This window comes from Nicotiana tomentosiformis, chromosome 12, assembly GCF_000390325.3.
Source record: "Nicotiana tomentosiformis chromosome 12, ASM39032v3, whole genome shotgun sequence".
In the NCBI taxonomy this organism is placed as follows: domain Eukaryota; kingdom Viridiplantae; phylum Streptophyta; class Magnoliopsida; order Solanales; family Solanaceae; genus Nicotiana; species Nicotiana tomentosiformis.
Window position 1 is genome coordinate 62239038 of NC_090823.1, and position 19416 is coordinate 62258453.

At 40.0% G+C, this 19416-nt stretch overlaps 2 protein-coding genes across 2 annotated transcripts; both read right to left on the reverse strand.

Moving 5' to 3' along the window:
* Nucleotides 1–14153: 14153 nt before the first annotated feature.
* Nucleotides 14154–15648, reverse strand: LOC138902738 (uncharacterized). The gene is made up of 2 exons (XM_070190634.1): nt 15320–15648; nt 14154–14205 (listed from the first exon to the last, which is right to left on the reverse strand). Exons 1-2 carry the CDS (start codon nt 15646–15648, stop codon nt 14154–14156), a joined length of 381 nt encoding a protein of 126 aa, XP_070046735.1.
* A 1598-nt stretch (nt 15649–17246) lies between these two features.
* Nucleotides 17247–17741, reverse strand: LOC138902739 (uncharacterized). Its single transcript, XM_070190635.1, has 2 exons — nt 17474–17741; nt 17247–17374 (listed from the first exon to the last, which is right to left on the reverse strand). Exons 1-2 carry the CDS (start codon nt 17739–17741, stop codon nt 17247–17249), a joined length of 396 nt encoding a protein of 131 aa, XP_070046736.1.
* Nucleotides 17742–19416: the final 1675 nt, after the last annotated feature.

Genomic DNA, 19416 nt, shown 5'->3' on the forward strand with positions numbered 1-19416 from the left:
TAAATCCGAAACTAAATGGAGAAAACAACTATAGAGTAATGGAATACAACCAAAAACGAGTTAGGAATCATTAACCCAAAGCTTCCTCTGAAAATCCCTCGAACAATCGCAAAATTCCGAGCTCTCAAATACAAAAATGAAGAATGAAATCAAACCCTCGAATTTCTCTTTTCAACCCAGGCGTGACCGCACCTGCGACATAATTAGCCGCATATGCGCGACCGCATGTGCTCACTTCCAAACCACAACTGCGCTTCCTCTCGCTTCTGCGCGCAAAAATCCGCTCCTGTGGAGTCGTTGATGCGCACAAATTCTCCGCATCTACGGAGGCTTCCAAGTCCAGCTCTTCTCGCACCTGCGCCTTCACCTTCGCACTTGCGACCATTGCACCTTCACCCAAGGTCCGCAGGTGCGATTACACCAGAACTCACACCTTCCCAAAACCATGAAAATCATCTGCAACTCGTCCAAAAAACACCTGGGGCCCTTGGGACCCCGTCCAAACATACCAACAAGTTCTATACCCTAACACGGACCCGCTCGAGGTCTCAAATCACATCAAACAATGTCGGAACTACGAATCGCACCATGAATCAAACTTATAAATTTTCAAATCTTTCAACTTCTAAAACCCGTGCTGAAACCTATCAAATCAACCCGCAATGACGTCAAATTTTGAAGGCAAGTCCCAAATAACATAATTGAGCTATTCCAACTCTCGGAATCACACTCCAATCCCGATATTAAAAAGTCAACTTCTGGTTCAAATATCCAAAAATTTGACTTTCGCCATTTCAAGCCTAAATCAGCTACAGACCTCGGATTTACAGTCCGGACACGTTCTTAAGTACAAAATCACCCAACAGAGCTAATGGAACCGACAGAACTCCATTTCGATGTCGCCTTCACATAGCTCTGACTACGGTCAAAATCTTAAGACTTAAGCTTCCGTTTTTAGGGACTAAGTGTCCCAAATAAATCTAAAACATCCTCTAACCGAATTCAACCGCGCACGTAAGTCAATACACATAATATGAAGCTGCTCAGGGCCTTATGCCACTGGATGAGACTTAAATTCTCAAAACGACCGGCCGGGTCGTTACATACACGTAACTCATAATACACCATATGAAGCTACTCATGACATCAAACCACCAAACTGAATGCAAATGCTCAACATGCCTGGCCAGGTCATTACACGCTGCTGGTCTACTCTACTCAAAAGTCTGCCACTACCTCTTGGCTGGCCTTCTGAACTGAAAAGTAGTGAAATTAACACCATTGGACTCCATAAGCCCCAAATTGTGCAAAATGTCATGACACCCATCCAAGAAGTCATGAGCATCAATTGTATGATCAACATCAAAATGTGGAGGATCTAATTTCTATAGCTGATCTATCATCTTCTATTCATCAACAGACATAGCAGACCTTACCTCCGGCCTAGTTATAGCAATAGGTTGAACATTCCCAACTGGTGGAATAACAAGAATGCCTAGAGTCTGAAACATAGCAGTTACCTTATTTGGACTGTGAGTAGCTGGGGTCTGTGCTCCCCTTCCTGCCTGAGAAGCAGCTGGGACCATAGGAATCTTCCCGACCGGTGCCAAATTGTCGAAGGAATCTAAGCTGGACCCGGTGGAACAAGTTGATCTCGAACCAGGTCCAGCACTGGAGCTACAAATGGCTCCTTAGATGCTGCTTTAGCACAACCATGATTAGGTGCAGGTGCTCCACCTCTGGGTACTGTTGCAGGTGCCCTGGTCTGGGCTCTAGTCCTACCTATGCCCTGAGCTCTACCTCGAGTATTGGCTGCAACCTAAGGCGGCACCTCCTTCTTAGCCGTTGTTGATGCACGTGTTCTTACCAGCTCTTAGAGAATAAAAGAGAAGATTCAAACTTCAGGATGGACAAAAGTCGCACGATAGAAAAAGAAGAAAGTGTTGTTTTCTAAATGTCCCATAGCCTCTCGGGCATAAGTATAGATGTTTCCATACAAATAAATAAGGCTCTATTAGACATGCTCATGGCATGTTGAACGCATGAAACTAGGGCTCTAACACATACTTCGTCACGATCCAAAATCCCACCAACGATCGTGATAACACCCAATCTCAACCCGCTAGGTAAGCTAACAATAATAATCAACCAAATCAAGACAATAAAGGACAATCTACTGATGTAACATAGATAACACATAAATACGTATCAATTCAACAATACCAAAATGAGGAAAATCCAACAACAACTCCAAAAACTCGGCAGTACAAAGTGATGAGCTTCTAATATAAATACAAATGATTATGTCCTTCTTGCGGAAGTGACTTTGTCACTCATCTCGGCATGCCTCTTGATTCGGATCTTTTTCCATCTTGACTTTGGATTTGTGGTTTGTCATAAATTATGGAACTTCTTTGTGTTAAGTACGAACTAGTAAGTCATATTTAATATGGTTCTTGATTCTCTTGACTATTGGGTTTCGGCCCTACTTGATTTGGGACTTCGGTGCATCATGATATCTAATTATACTTAGTGTGATGGTATGGCGAACATATTCGGTGAAAATGGATATTTGTCAAACTCTCTTAGATTGATGTTGTGCGCTTTCTTGTTGAATCTTGGACATTGATATTGACATTTTGAAATACTTCAAGGTTTGATATTAGATAATTTTATATATTTGTTTACTTGCTTTATATTTTATGTTTTATTTGGGCTACCCATCACTGAAAAGGTAAAATTAGAGAATCTAATGGCTCCAAGACTAGAAGTTTGTACACTGCTATGATTTATGCTTAGCGATAGTTATTTTCTATCGTAGGTAATGTGCGAGAAGAGATTTGAAGAGGGCTTTTGGAGTAAACTTTTTTGGAGATTCTGTGAAGATCACATTTGCATATCGATCTAGGTTTTGTATAGGTTTGGGACTTGTACATGATCTATATATCACACTTATGTTTGTAATTTTGGTGACTTGGTTAATCTCAAGACCATAAGCTTGTAACTTAAATTTGGTGACTTATTTTTCTGTTTTAGGGTGTGTTAACAACCCATGTCTTGTAATATGGTTAATTTACACTTTGTCTTGTAAATGTGTACAAAGCAGAAGACTAGTTTTACTCTTATACTCACTAGTTGAAATTCATGTACAATATGAACCTGCAGTGATGTTAAACGAAAAGTACAATTTCGTTAGGAAGTTGCTTTAACGTGTTTATTTTTCAAGAAGGGTTGTATCACATTATTTTTATACTTTGACATTGTATTTCATTTATGAAATTTTATGAAGTGTATTTTCAAAAATAAAAATATTGCATTTTGTACCGTTATCACATGGACCTATTTTCGCTACTAAATTATTATGAATTTTCTTTTTAGATTAACATCTTCTGAACGTTGTAAGTAGTAAATTAGCTTCTTTCATAAGTAGCACCTTCCCAAAGAAGTTGCTAAATGTTTTGGTATCAGAGCTTTAGATTTGTGATTCTAGGACTATTGTTGTAACTGATTACTGTACCTGTTTTAATACAATGAAAAATGAGTTTCTAGATTTAAAGCAAAGGGGTATGTCTATTGGTGAATATCAACAAATGTTTCTCAATATTGCTCGTTGTGATGGATGTATTATCAATGATGAAAAAGATAAGTGCAGGCGATTCCAATATCATTTGAATAATTCTATCTGAAAGTCTTTCGCAGTCCTGCAACATGAAATTTTTTCCAAACTAGTTACAGCTACTCTTACTTGGGAATGAATTGACAAGGAACAAGCTAGTAGAAATAAAAACAGGTTTAGAAAAACTAATTCAGATTATGGCGGTCCCTCCAAAAGGGAGAACTTTGAGAATTCCAAGACATGTGGTGTTCACATATAAGCTCAGCATAAGCAAAATAGATTAAAGTTTTCTACTGCTGGCACTCCAAGCTATGTCAAGGCAAGGCTCGTATACCCATTTGTGCGCAGTGTGGAAAGAATCACTATGGTACTTGCAGGAAAGCTTCTGGGGCTTTGATCCCAAAGTGAAGGATTGTCCTAATCTTAACCCCATTTCTTCTCCGCATACTAAAGGTTCAGTTCAGAAACCTACTACCGCTCTTTTTCTACGGAATAGAGGTGCAACATTTAGAAATAACCAAACAACAGGTGCAGGTGGAGCTAATCAAACTAGTGGGTCAAGAGCGACAACACGAGCTTATGCTATGAGACAGAGGGATGACCAAGATGGGGCACGCAGGGTTGTTGGTAAATTTTACTTATTTAGCTTATGTGTTGTTACACTATTTGATCCTGGTTCTACACATTACTATATTTACACATCACTTATTTTTCCTTAAAATGTGAAATCCGTGGGACCTGATTGTGGTATTCTTGTCAAAAGTCCTTTGGGTCAGCTGGTTATTTGTAATTAGATCTATTGAGGTTGTCCCTTCGTTATTCAAAATCTAGTCTATCCTGCTGATTTTATTGAAATTCCTTTACAAGACTATGATTTCAACATCGTTATGGATTGGCTTCATAGATACAGTGCAGTAGTTGATTGTAGGTCAAAACACGGGAACTTTAAAGCACCTACAACTTTACGCATTGTTATTCAAGTTGAATAATAATTTACATCGCGACAAGAAAGATGATTAGTCAAGGTTGTGAAGCTTATCTTGCTCATATAGTTAATGCACACCTAGAAAGTCCAAGCCTCAAAGATATACCAGTTGTATGTCAATTTCCTGATGTTTTCCCCGAAAATTTTCCTCGGTTGCCCCCGAAAAGGGAAGTGAAATTCCTATAGAGGTTATTCCTGGAACTACTCCTATTATTAAAACTCCTTACCGAATGGCTCCAGCAGAATTAAAGGAGTTAAAAATTCAATTTCAAGAACTTCTTGAGAAGGGTTTTATTCGCCCAAGTGTTTCTCCTTCGAGAGCTCCTATTTTATTTGTGAAAAAGAAAGATGGCACTCTTCGGCTTTGTATTAATTATAGGAAATTGAATAAGGTAACAATTAAGAATAGATATACATTATCTAGGATCGATGATTTATTTGACCGGCTAAAGGGTGTTAGGTTGTTCTCAAAAATTTATTTGAGGTCTGGGTATATCCAAGTGCGAGTAAAGTAGCAACATGTTCCTAAAACTGCGTTTAGGACTCGGTATGGTCACTATAAATTTTTGGTGATGCCATTTGGGTTGACAAATGCTCCTGCAGTGTTCATGGATTTAATGAATTGTGTATTCAAGCCTTATCTTGATTAATTTGTGGTGGTTATTATTGATGATATTTTAATATATTCAAAGAATAGTGAAGCTCATGATAAACATCTCCGGATTATCTTGCGAATTTTGGAGGAGAAAAATCTCTATGCTAAACATTTCAAATGTAAATTTTGGCTTAGTGAAGTGGCTTTTTTGGGACATCTTGTGTCTACTGAAGGTGTGAAAGTTGATCCTAGAATGATTCAAGCTATTGTTGAATGGAAACCGCCTAAAAGTCCAAATGAAATAAGAAGTTTGTTGGACTTAGCGGGATACTATAGAAGGTTTGTCAAAGGCTTCTCCATTATAGACTCTCCTTTGACTAAACTTTTGAGGAAGGACGTGAAGTTCGTGTTGGATGAAAAATGCCAAGAGAGGTTTGAAAACCTCATATCATTATTGACTAAAGATCCTATACTTACTCTACCAATGGAAGAGAAAGAGTATGCGATATATAGTGATGCTTCTCATTATGGTTTGGGTTGTGTTTTGATGAAAGAAGGAAAGTAGTTTCGTATGCCTTTCAAAAATTGAAATCACATGAGTTAAATTATCCTACTCACGACCTTGAGCTTGCTGCCATAGGGTTTGCATTGAAAATTTGGAGACATTACTTGTATGGAAAAAAAATTCATATATTCACTGATCGTAAGAGTTTGAAGTACTTGGGAACACAGAAAGAGTTGAATTTGAGACATCGTGGTTGGCTTGAGCTTATGAAAGATTAAAACTGCACAATTGACTATCATCCGGGTAAAGCCAATGATGTTGCTGATTCTCTAAGTCACAAATCCTTTGCCGGTTTATCTCTATGTCCATTGCCTTTGTTTCTCGAATTAAGAGCCATGAATGCTTATCTTGCATTTAAAGTTGATGGTACTATTATTGCTAGTTTTCAAATCAAGCCAGTTCTACTTGAACATGTAAAAGAAGAACAGAAGTTGGATGAGAAGCTTGTGAAACTGATCAAAGAAGTTCAAAATGGTGAAAAGATTAATTTTAAATTAAGGGACGATGGTGTCTTAATTTATCAAAATAGGTTATGTGATCCAAAACATGACTAATTGAGGAATGAAATTTTGAGTGAAGCACACACTTCACCATATGTAATGCATCCTGGAGGTACTATAATGTACCAAAACATCAAATAACACTACTGGTGATGGGGAATGAAGAAAGACATTGCAGAGTTTATCTCTAAATGCTTGATTTGTCAATAAATAAAGGCCGAGCATCAGTTCCAGCTGGTTTGCTACAACTCTTATCCATACCAAAGTGGAAATGGGAGAGAATGACGATGGACTTTGTTTCTAGGCTTCCATGCACTCAAAGAAATCATGATGCAATTTGGGTTATAGTGGATATGCTAACCAAGAGTTTTCATTTCTTGGCAATCAGAGTGGACTACACACTTGAACGTTCAGCAGAATTGTTCGTTAATGAGATCTTGAGGTTGCATGGGGTTCTGGAATAGCTTGAAAGATGCTTTGGGTACTAGGTAGAATTTTAGTACTTCTTTCCATCCTCAAACAGACGGTCAGTCAGAGAGGGTAATATAAATCATGAAAGATATGTTTCGAGCATGTATTATTAAGGTTGACCGTAGTTGTGACAAACACTTAGCCTTGATAGAATTTTTTTATTGTGACAAACACTTAGCCTTGATAAAATTTTCTTATATTAATAGCTATCAGTCAAGTAATGGCATGCGTCCCTATGAAGCTTTATATGGGAGAAAATATAGAACGCCTCTTTGTTGGAACGAGGTTGGTGAAAGGAAATTGGTGGGTCTTGAGATTGTTCAACAAACTAAAGATAAGGTAAAAATCATCAGGGATCTCTTAAATATTCCTTTAGAAGTCTTATCCAGATCTTAAGAGGCATGAAATTGAGTATCATGCGGGTGAAAAGGTAATTTTAAAAGTTTCTCCATGAAAGAAGGATATGAGATTTAGCCAAAATAGTAAACATAGTCCTCGATTTATTGGACCTTATGAAGTCCGTAGGAGAGTTGGCCTAGTTTCTTATAAATTAGCTCTTCCACCCGAGTTAGACAAGATCTATAACATCTTCCTTGTTTCTATTCTTAGAAGATACAGCTCAAATCCATCTCATGCTCTTCCTGTTGAATCTATTGAGGTCAATCCTGATTTGACATATAAAGAATAACCAATCTAAATCTTAGCGCGTGAGATAAAAAAAGCTTAGAAATAAGAGAATCCCCTTAGTGAAAGTCCTTTGGAGAAATCATTCTGGCAAAGAAGTTACTCAGGAGTAAGAAGAGAATTTGCGAGCTCGATATCTACATTATTTTTTGGGAGTAGTATAAGGTAAATTTTGGGATGAAATTTTTCAAGGGGGAGAGAGTTGTAACATCCCAAAGTTTTAGACTAATATTTGCATTCTCAATTGACCATCTATATAATGAGGATAGATTTACTTCGCACTTTCTAAACGTGAATTTGAAGATATATGAAAATTGCCTACTTTAGATTGTGTTAATATGTGCAAAGAAGTTTCCAGGTGTTGCTATTTAATACTTAACATCATTTTGATGATTTTTTATTAATTACAATAGATATATATATAAGGTTTTGGGCAGCAAACCTTCTATTAATCAAAAGTTTATATTTTACTTTAGCGACATGCTTTTCCATAACCTCCTCTCATATTTCATTCCTTCATGCCAAAGGAAACCTCAACCCTCTCTCCTTCTTATCACCCGAAATACTACATGAAAACCATTAGAAATTTTCACTAAACCAACCAGCCAAGCTAGTTCTTGGTGAAGCTCAAGTTTCTCCTCTCTTTTGTGGTAAGTTTCTAAACCCGTTTTTATACTAGATAACTGTTAGTGTTTTCCTCATATCTCCTTGTATGACACTTCGTTTTATGTGAGCCAAGCATTTCTGGAAATCTTTTTTATATCTCTATAACTTTTGTTCAGGCACCAAAACCTAGTTTTGCTTATCTTTACCCTAAAAGGGGTGGTAAGGTACAGGGCAGGTACTGCCCAGATTGTTTGTTTTACCAACCCTCTATGTACTACTTCTAGTATTTTAAGCATAACGCTTTGTGCAGAATCAATATGGGGGTGATTCAAGACTCTCTGGTACCCTAAGACATATATATACAACTTTCATGAAGACAATAAAGTTTAGTTTTTTCATTTACATCTTCTGAACTTAGCCACAACACAAGACAGTGGACCGTCCATAATTTCTTTTTCAAATATTTAGGGTGATCTTCACCGATATCATGTTTAGCTCGACATATTGAAATCACTGAACTTATATAGATATTTGATTATATATTTAAGGTATATATACCCTTGTAAAATAATAGGGGAAGTGTTTGAGGAAGTGAACGGATTTGGTTGGTCTATGGCGTAGACGAATCGAACATCCTCAAGTTGTGGTTGAATTGTTTTGTGGTAAAACACCAAGGTTTGTGTATAAACTTGAAGTTTTACTCTTATTACATGCTGGAATGTTTTGAAATAAGTTGATATTTTATTTCCCATGTCTTCAATTTATATCGTTGTATTAGTGTTATATAAAGTACTGTAAGATATTCGCTAACTCGCCCACTTGATCATTTTGAATCCTTATAAGGACTTTGTCCTTCTTGTGGAAGTGATTTTGTCACTAATTTCGGCATGCCTATTGAATCGGATCTTTTGCCATATTAACTTTGGATTTTTGGTTCGTCATAAATTATGGAACTTGTCTGTGTTCTGTACGAACTAGAAAGCCACTTTTAATATGGTTCTTGATTCTCTTGACTTACTTGATTTGGGACTTTGGTCCATCTTGATATCTAATTATACTTAGTGTGTTGGCATGACGTACAAATTGGGCGAAAATGGATATTTGGCAAACTCTCTTGGATTAATGTAATACGCTATCTTGACACTTGATTCTTTAAGATTGATATTGATATTTGGAAACACTTCAAGGTTTGATATTCAATACTTTTGATATATTTATTTCATTGCTTTAAATTTATTTTCCATTTGGGCTACCTATGACTGAAAAAGTGAAATTGGAGAATGTAATGGCTCCAAGACTAAAAGTTTGTGCACTGATAAGCTTTATACTTAGTGATAGTTGTTTTCTATCGTAGCTAATGTGCGAGAAGAGATTTGAAGAGGGCCTTTTGGAGTAGACTTTTCGGGAGCTTTTGCGGAGATCATATTTGCATATGCATCTAGGTTTTGTATCGCTTTGGGACTTGTACATGATCTATATGTCACACTTATGTATGTAATTTTGGAGGCTTGTTGAATCTTAAGGTCATAAGCTTGTAGCTTGAATTTGGTGACTTGTTTTGCTATTTTAGGGTATGTTAACAACCCTCGTCTTGTAATATGATAAATTTACACTTTGTCTTGTAAATATGTACAAAGGAGAAGACTAGTTTTTCTTTTTTACTCGGTAGTTGAAATTCATGTACAATATGAACATGCAGTGATGTTAAAAGAAAAGTACAATTTATTAGGAAGTTGCTTTAACGTGTTGATTATTCAACAAGTGTTGTGTCACATTATAGGGATACTTTGACATTCTATTTCATTTAAGAAATTTTACGATATGTATTTTCAAAAACAAAAATATTGTACTTTGAACTGTTATCGCATTGGCCTATTTCTGCTACTAAATTATTAGGAATGTCCTTTTTAGATTAATATCTTCTGAATGTTGCAAGTAGTAAATTATCTTGTTTCATAAGTAGCACCCTCCCAAAGGAGTTGCTATAATGAATCTATCCCTGATGACCAAAATAGCCATCAGAAGAACACTGAATAGATGTAGTACAGAACGAACTCGCTGGGAGAGCACTGAAAGATTATAGATCTGGAGTGCTAAAAAATGATCGAGCCGCAGTACCACGGGATCCATATTTTGTGCAATGAGTCGGCCTACCAAGATGAACTCTCTTGAAGTGACCTCTAAGTCTAGATGACGTGCCATTGAAACTACTAGATAGACGAGGCCTCTTGTCTATATATATCATCGCCTCTCTCCCTTAACTATGGACACGCTCGATCCTCCGAGCTATCTCCAACACCTTATGAAAAGTAGTCCCGATCTCTTACTCTTGGGCCATAGCAATCCTGATACCATAAGTCAACCCCTCGATGAATTGCCTCACCTTCTCTACCTCGATGGGAATAAAAAAAGCAAGAAAATACTCTGTGAATCTCGCCTCATACTCAGTCGCAGTCATGTGATCCAATTGAAGGCACTCGAACTGACTCCTCAACTCATCCCTCCTGGTATGGGGGATATATCTCTCGAAAAACAAATGCGAAAACTGAGTCCAGGTGAGTGGAGATGAACTAGTTGGCATGTCCAGCTCATAATTCTGCCACTATCTCCTTGTAGCCTCTCTCAACTGAAAGGTAGTGAAGTCCATACCATTGGACTAAGACCAAGCCCAAATTGCGAAGCATCTGGTGGCATCTATCTAGAAGTCCTTAGCATCCTCTGAAGCATCACCAGCAAAATGAGGAGGATGTAACAAACCTATGAATCCTCTTATGCTTCTTATCAGTCATAGTAGGCTTAACCACGAGTCTAGCTGCAAATATAGGCTGCCCTCCACCAGGTGGCAATACGTCCGGCATTTGAAACATCTTCGCAGCCTTATTTAGAGTACGAGTGACAGAGGTCTATGCTCCCCCTCTAGTATGAGATGTGGCTGGAGCCACCGGAACTATTCCAGCCTAAGTTAGGGCATTAATAAAGCTGACCATCTTGGCCATAGCCTATTAGAATTATGCCACGAAAACCCTCTGGATGCTGAGTTGGCGCTTGGGCCTTAATGTGATCGTCAATACCTTGATCCTCTACCTGATCCGTAGGTGGGTCCATTGATACTACTCCCCATGCCTTGGGCTACAATCAGCGCTCTATCTCTCGCCTCAACTGTGCAACCCTTGGTAGGAGCCTTGGCCCTACCCCGGCCTCTTTTTCACCTGGCTACATCTTGTACTACCTCTTTGTTACATGTTGCTATTACTGAAGCGCACGTTCTCACCATATGTGAGAGATTAATGTGTCACGCCCCAAACCTGTGGAGGCATGGCTGGCACACGGTGCCATATTTGGGCTGAGCATACCACTTTCTAACTGTGAACTCTGGAGGGCGACGAGGCTTACATGTGAGCTGAAAATACCAATCAAGGTTGTCGAGGCCACCATGAATGTCTACAACTAGCAATACCAAACTAACATGTGCACAGGGATGGCAAGGCCACAATGCTGATATAGAAAATATACAGGACTCATCTACAAGCCACTAGAGATAACTAAATTGTATTACTGTCGGGAAAGGGACTCGACCTACCCATCAAACCTATATATATCAAATGGACTCCAAGGTCTAGACCTGGTAACTCCGAGGAAGTTATCACGCCCCAACCTCGAGAGGCGCGACCAGTGTTCAACCGAGTGAACTCGGCCGAGCAAGACTGTTATATACTTTTTACCCGACTCACCCATGATAAGAGAATGCATGTTCTTATTAGCTAACCAGTAGAAGGACCATATGCGTAGACATTACCAAACCATTTCATTTTGCTACTTCCTGTTGAGTTTCAAAAAGGCATACATTTTGTGATTTAGTGGAACAAAATCCAAATTACAACATAATCCGTTTGACCTTTCTAGTACCCACGAACAACCCACATAGCGTCTACGGAGCCTCTAAAGGTACAAAAGAGAGTCAAGATGGTGCCGGCAACAAGGCCCCGACTATACCTCAAAAGTGACCACAATATAAACAAAAGGCACAATACATGAACCTGGAATGAAATGGGGCTCACCGAGTCCGCTGAGAAGAGGATGCAACACTATCTGTGATCAACATTGTCTGCTATGTAACCACCTGCATCCATTTAAAGATGAAGCGCCCCCGGCAAAAGGGACATTAGTACCGTCGAATAGCACTAGTATGTAAAGCTAAACACCAACTCAATATAATGAATAATAATACAAGAGGAACAGTCAAGAATTCAATAAGGGCTTCAAATAATATTAAAACAACAAGTTAAGGATCATATACGTTTTCAAGTCAATTTCCATATTATTAGGTAGGGTAATCATTAGTACCGATATTCCACAATTCACAATACCTTCGTATTCTTACATGGAGTCCGATCCCGACCCGATCGGCTAGGTCATCTCATTTGAGACATTACCACAATTTCATTATGATTTCTAGCACAGTACCACCATGTGTGTGGTATGGCACCCGATCATGGCCCTAAATGCTAGGCCATCTCACTTGAGACATTACCACAATACCACCGTATTCTTACATGGAGTCCGATCTCGGCCCGATCGGCTAGGCCGTCTTATTTGAGACATTACCTTCTTCAGTCAATCATCTCACATCGTACTTCTTAACAATTACAAATTCATTCTTGGCACTTGGCCGTATTTCATAGTTCTTGTTCCCTTTTCCACGTTCAAATATCATTATAATTATCAACATCAATAGGGCTTGCCATTAAAGATATAAATTCACATATGACCAATTTACGAAATCTTAGGCACATAGAAGACTTTCATACAATTTGTCATAACAACCTTTATTTCGGTCTTGACATGAAGTTTTAACATTCCTAACACATATTCAACATTTTTGAACATATTTTCAAATGACAAGATGACATGATGAAGCATTTAGAATAAACATTGAACAAATTAGGAAAATCCAATTCAATAATGATCAAGGACTTACTCCAATTACATGAACACCGTGGGATTCGATTCTAAGAAGAAGGGGGTTTAGCCAACATACCTCAATTGATCTTCTCAAGTCTAAAATGATCCTGAATTCTTAGCAACTTCAATCTTTTTTAGAAATATAACAAGTTGAACCAAAAATTAGGAAGATGAACATGGTTTTAGCTCATTTGAGAATTTTATCAAACACTAGGTGTGCATTAAGGTTCTAAGGCTCTTTTGTGGAAGATTCCATCATTTCCCAACCCATTCTCTACCATTTTTAGCTCACAATCTTCCCACGTACTTCAAGGATACATGCATGCAAGACAACAACCCCCCACACCCAATAATTGCCTCTCTAATTACTCTATTTTTATAAGACTTCAAAATTGAGAGCTAGGGCATAGATTCTTAACTTTAGGGTGAAGACTTCCTTTGTTAATCCTCAATGATTGAGCAAGAATTGATGGGTAACGGTTAAAGATTGCACCCCCACTCTAAGAACTCTCCCTCTCAATCTAAAATATTAGAAATGGCTCAAAATGGTCCGCGAAATGACCGCAAAACTGGGTGCCAAAACTGGAAAAAACTGACCTGGTTTGCAGTCACTATGCGGCCCGCAGACCTGTTCTGCGATCGCATAATGCACTGCAGAACGGTTCTGTGGTCGCATAGTGCACCGTAGAACCTCCCTCCGAAAAATCCCAATGCGGATATGCGAAAAGAATGCGGCTCGCGAAACTGTTATGCGGTCACATAATGGCCGTGAAATTGGTCATCAAAAATGCCCCAGAAAATCTGCCCCACTCTATGACCAGTCTGCGGTTCGCAGAGTGGTTCTACGGCCGCGAAATGGGCCGCAGAATGGGCCGCAGAAATATGTACTTCTTACCAACATTTTCCTTCAACTCTCCAACGCACTGTTCAATCCAAAAAGTCGGAATCACGGCTCGCAAACTCAGAGCAAACAAATTCTACTAATATAACCTCTACGCCTACTTTGGCATCACGGAAATCGGGTTCTTCTAGGAAAACCTTTACGGGGACTTACGTCCTCCCCCACTTAAGATCATTCGTCCTCGAATGAGGATCAAGGTCCATTATTAGGACCTTGTGCAACTCAGTTATCATACCATACACCAGTAACCCCAAATTTAACTAGCTCCCTAAATTTCCAAAAATTTCGACATAGTTCCCTTTGTAACTAGGCCTATCCACCTGCCAGAGAGTCCCAGAAACACATCTTACAAACATATACAAAACTCAACGACATAACAAACTCATAACTATACCAACTGCGGCCTCATAAGTAACACATAATCAAAAGGAACACCTTTACATTAACTAAACAAATGATACTAAATTCATAGGCGATATGTTCATAAAAAGAAAGAATTACATAGCTATTCAAACAAGGATACTTCTTCTTTATTTCTTCTTTGGCCTCCCACGTGGCCTTTTCAACCTGCTGGTTTTGCTATAATACTTTCACGGAGGCAATTTCATTATTCCTCAACTTTTGGACTTGCCTATCAAGAATGGCAACTGGAATTTCTTCATATGAAAATTCTTCACTAACCTCAATGGTCTCAACCGGCACAATAGCTGACGGATCTCCAACTACCTTCTTCAACATAGATCCATGGAATACCGGGTGGACTAATGACATTTCGGGTGGTAGCTCAAGCTTGTACGCCACCTGGCCAATTCTCTGAATGATTTTGTACGTCCCGACATACCTCGGACTCAATTTCCCCTTTTCCCCAAACCGTATAATACCCTTCATGGGGGAAACATTTAAGAATACCCAATCATCTTCTTTTAACTCTAAGTCTCTATGACGAACATCCGAATAGGATTTTTGACTACTCTGAGCAGTTTTCAAACATTCCTTTATGATCTTAACTTTTTTCATAGCCTGATTTACAAGGTCTAGCCCTATCAACTCTGCTTCCCCAATCTTGAACCACCCAATAGGAGATCTACATCTCCTACCCTATAATGCCTCAAATGGTGCCATCTGAATACTAGCATGAAAGTTGTTATTATAAGCAAAATCTATGAGTGGCAAATGAGTCAAACTTGAATTGAGTCAAACTTGTGCGGTGTGCGAGGTAATCCTACGAAAAAGTCCATATTAATCATTTCCCACTTCCGCATTGGAATTTCTATGTTTTGTGCCAACCCACCAGGCCATTGATGTTCGGCCTTCACTTGCTGACAATTCGGACTTCTTGCTACAAAGTCCGCCACATTCCTTTTCATGTCATTCCACCAATAGACTTCCTTGAGGTCATGATACATCTTTGTAGAACCTGAATGCACAGAATACCTAGAAGCATGAGCTTCAGCCATGATTATTTCCCGGAGACCATCTACATTCAAAACACATAGTCGCCCTTTGTACCTTAGTGTACCATCATCCATGCCAAGAGCAAAAGCCATAGTCTTATATTTTTGTATCCCCTCCTTCAATTGCACCAAAGATGGATCGTTGTGTTGCTTCTCTTTGACTTCCACAACAAGCGATGGTTCGGCCTTATTTTGCACAATTACCCTTCCTTCACTAGAGTCCGCAAGACAAACACCCAAACTATCCAATCGATGGACTTCCTTGGCCAATGGCCTTTGATATACCTCCAAGTGTGCTAAACTACCCATAGATTTCTAGCTAAGAGCATCAGCCACAACATTGGATTTCCCCGGGTGATATAGAATATCGATGTCGTAATCCTTGAGTAACTCAAGCCATTTTATCTGCCTCAAATTCAGCTCATTTTGTTTGAAAATATATTGAAGACTCTTGTGGTCCGTGAATACATCCACATGGGCCGTATACAAATAGTGACGCCAAATTTTCAATGCAAAAACCACCGCCGCAAATTCTAAGTCATGTGTTGGATAATTCTTTTCATGATTCTTGAGTTGCCTAGAAGAATGTGCTATAACTTTGTCGTGTTGCATTAACTCACACCCAAGCCCAATTCTTGAAGCATCACAATATACCACAAATTCATATGTACCCTCTGGCAAGGTCAACACCGGCGTTGTAGTCAATCTCGATTTCAACTCCTAGAAGCTCCTTTCACAAGCATCAGACCATTAGAACTTAACTGCTTTCTGAGTCAATTTAGTCAACGGAGAGGCAAGAGTAGAGAACCCCTCCACAAACTTCCTGTTATATCTTGCTAAGCCCAAGAAACTACGAATATCGGTGGGCGTTATAGGTCTAGGTCAATTCTTTACTGCTGAAATATTTTGAGGATCAACCTTGATTCCTTCTCTAGAGACAACATGACCCAAGAATGTGACAGATTCGAGCCAAAATTCATGCTTTGAAAACTTCGCATACAATTGGTGCTGATGAAGAGTCTGCAACACTGCCCTGAGATGATAGGCATGGTCCTCCCAACCCCGTGAATACACAAGCATATCGTCAATGAACTCTATCACAAAGGAGTCGAGGAAAGACTTAAAAACCCGATTCATAAGATCCATGAAAGCCGCTGGGGCATTTATTAGCCAAAAAGACATCAACAGAAATTCAAAATGCCCATACCAAGTCCTAAAAGAAGTTTTCGGAATATCCTACTCCCTGATCTTCATTTGGTGATACCCGGATCGTAAATCAATTTTGGAGAAGTATCTAGCACCATGTAACTAATCAAATAAATCATCTGTTCTTGGTAGTGTGAATTTGTTTTTGATTGTGACTTTGTTGAGTTGCCGGTAGTCAATACACATCCTCAGTGATCCATCGTTCTTCCTCACAAAGAGAATTGGTGCGCCCCATGGTGACACACTCGGCCGGATGAAACCCTTTTCTAACAAATCCTTCAATTATTCCTTTAGTTCCTTCAATTCTGCTGGTGCCATTCTGTTGGGCAGAATAGATATAGGTTGCGTGCCTGGCATCACACCAATCCCAAAATCAATCTCCCTGTCTGGCGGAATCGCAGGGAGCTCATCAGGAAAGACCTCTGGAAATTCATACACAACTGGCACAGACTCGAGTGTAGGCGCCTCAGCGTCAGTATCCGTAACCCAGACCAAATGATAGATACACCCCTTGTTAATCATCTTCGTGGCCTTAAGGTAAGAAATAAACCTACCCTTCGGCACCACATTATCCCCCTTCTACTCAACAACTGGCTCATTTGGAAATTGAAACCTCACAGTTCTAATTCAGTAGTCGAGCTTATCAAAACATGAATAAAGCTAATCCACTCCCATAATTACATTAAATTAACCATCCCAAATTAATTGAGATCGGCAACGGTGTCCCGACCACGCACCGTGACAACACAACCCCTATAAACTCGTGCAGCCATAATAGACTCGCTAACCAGAGTAGATACAGAGAATGGCTCGGGAAGCTGTTCTAGTTCTATACCAAATTCCATAGCAACAAAAGGGGTAACATAGGACAAAGTGGAACCGGGATCAATAAGAGCATATACATAATGAGTTTGGACAGTCAATATACCTGTGATGACATCTGGAGAAGCCTCTGTACTCTGGCGACCACTCATAGCATAGAAACAGTTGGGTCCTCCTGAAATCTGTGCACCACCCCTAGCTGCACCACGCCCTACTGGAGCCGGAGGGCCTCGAGCTGGAGGGGGTGCTGAAGATGTAGCAGCTGCAGAACTGGATGGCTGTGTTGTGCCCCTACCAGCACCTTGGCGGGATGAACGACACTCCCTCTGAATATGACCCCTCAATCCGTACCCGTAACATATAGGTAAGTCCATGTAGCAGATCCCTGAGTGTATCTTGCCACACCCGAGGCATAGGGCCTTCCACTGCTGCGGGAATCTCCCTCCCGATTGGCCCTGATGGTGGGGTACCCTGCTGCCCTGATTGGGCCTAAAGCGACTCCTCTGCTGCTGATTGTGCCCCGCTGGCGGTGCACTGGCTGAAGACTGAGCATGAGACTGGGTTGGCCCTGATGACCCTCCCCTAAAAGCTGATCTTCCCCCACAAAATGACTCCCCAAAGTTGCCTGCGGACCGGGCCTTGCTGGTACCCTATCGCTCCATTCTATTCTTCAACTTATGGTCCTCTGTAGCTTGAGCAAATTCTACCATCTTCCCATAGTTCGTGTCAGAATTCAAGGCAGCTGTAGCAGCCTCATTGATAACCAAGGGGCTAAGAACCTGCACAAACCGGCTCACTCTATCCTCTATAGTAGGCAACATGTGAATAGCATATTTTGATAGGTGCGCGAACTCCATGTGATACTCCCACACACTCCTACTCCCTTTCTTAAAATTCTCAAACTCTGCGGCATGGGCTGCCCTAGTCTCAGCAGGCAAAAAATGGTCTATAAAGGCATCCGCAAACTAACTCCATCTCACTGGAGTGCTCCCCTCTTCCCGAGAGTCCTCCCACAGCTCAAACCAAGAATATGCCACCCCTTTCAGGTGGTAGGAATCTAACTACACTCCTTCCGTCTCAGTATCGCGCATAACCCGGAGAGTCTTATACATCTCATCAATGAAGTCCTGTGGGTCCTCCTCGGGATTAGTACCTGTGAACACCGGAGGATCCAACTAAAGAAACCTGTTCACCCTGGAACCACTAGAATTCCCTTGTTGGCTAGACGAAGTGGGTGCAACATTTGATCTCTGGGCTTAAGAAGCCACTATTTGTGTTAGCATCTGAATAGATACCCTAAGATCAAGGAGATCAGAAATACCAGAATCGGAAGCTGGGGCTGGAGGTAGAATCAGAATATCAGTTGGAGGAACCGCTGCACCCTCAGTAGGTGTAGGAACTAGTGTGGCCTGAACATGTGTAGTGAATTCAGGTAGTGTAGCAGTCGGGAGATTATCCTCACTCCTTGGGTATTCACTCGCCTCTCCAAGTAAAGGGTCAACTGCCACTCCCAAGGTGGCATTGGCGCCTTGGCCAGTTCTTTCTCTCTTATTAGGTGCCATATACTGAAAGTTAAAGGAATGTACGAGTTATAAGAGGAACAATTGCATAATTAGTTTCATCGCACGATCCAGAATATCAATGAAGGATATTATTCCTAAATGTCCAAGTAGCCTCCAACTTATAGATGTGGTCGACATCACACCGATAAGAAGGACTCTACTAGACACGACTTTGAGACATCCTAGGACACTTTAAAACCTTAGGCTCTGATACTAAGTTTGTCATGCCCCAACCTCGGGAGGCGCACCAGCGCTCAACCGAGTGAACCCGGCCAAGCAAGCCTGTTAGATACTTTCTACTCAACTCACCCATGATAAGAGAAGGCATGTTTTTATTAGCTAACAAGTAGAAGGACCATATGAATAGACATTACCAAACCATTTCATTTTGCTACTTCCTGTTAAGTTTCAAAAAGGCATACATTTTGTGATTTAGTGGAACAAAATCCAAAATACAACATAATCCGTTTGACCTTTCTAGTACCCA

Excerpts from the sequence above, each read along its gene's own strand:
- LOC138902738 (XM_070190634.1), bottom strand. The coding sequence starts at position 15,648 with ATGGGTAGTTTAGCACACTTGGAGGTATATCAAAGGCCATTGGCCAAG. Across the intron at positions 14,206-15,319 it reads GCTGAAGCTCATGCTTCTAG|GTGGATAGGCCTAGTTACAA; the intron begins GTATTCTGTGCA and ends ACTCTCTGGCAG.
- LOC138902739 (XM_070190635.1), bottom strand. The coding sequence starts at position 17,741 with ATGGACTTACCTATATGTTACGGGTACGGATTGAGGGGTCATATTCAG. Across the intron at positions 17,375-17,473 it reads TTCTCCAGATGTCATCACAG|AACTAGAACAGCTTCCCGAG; the intron begins GTATATTGACTG and ends AATTTGGTATAG.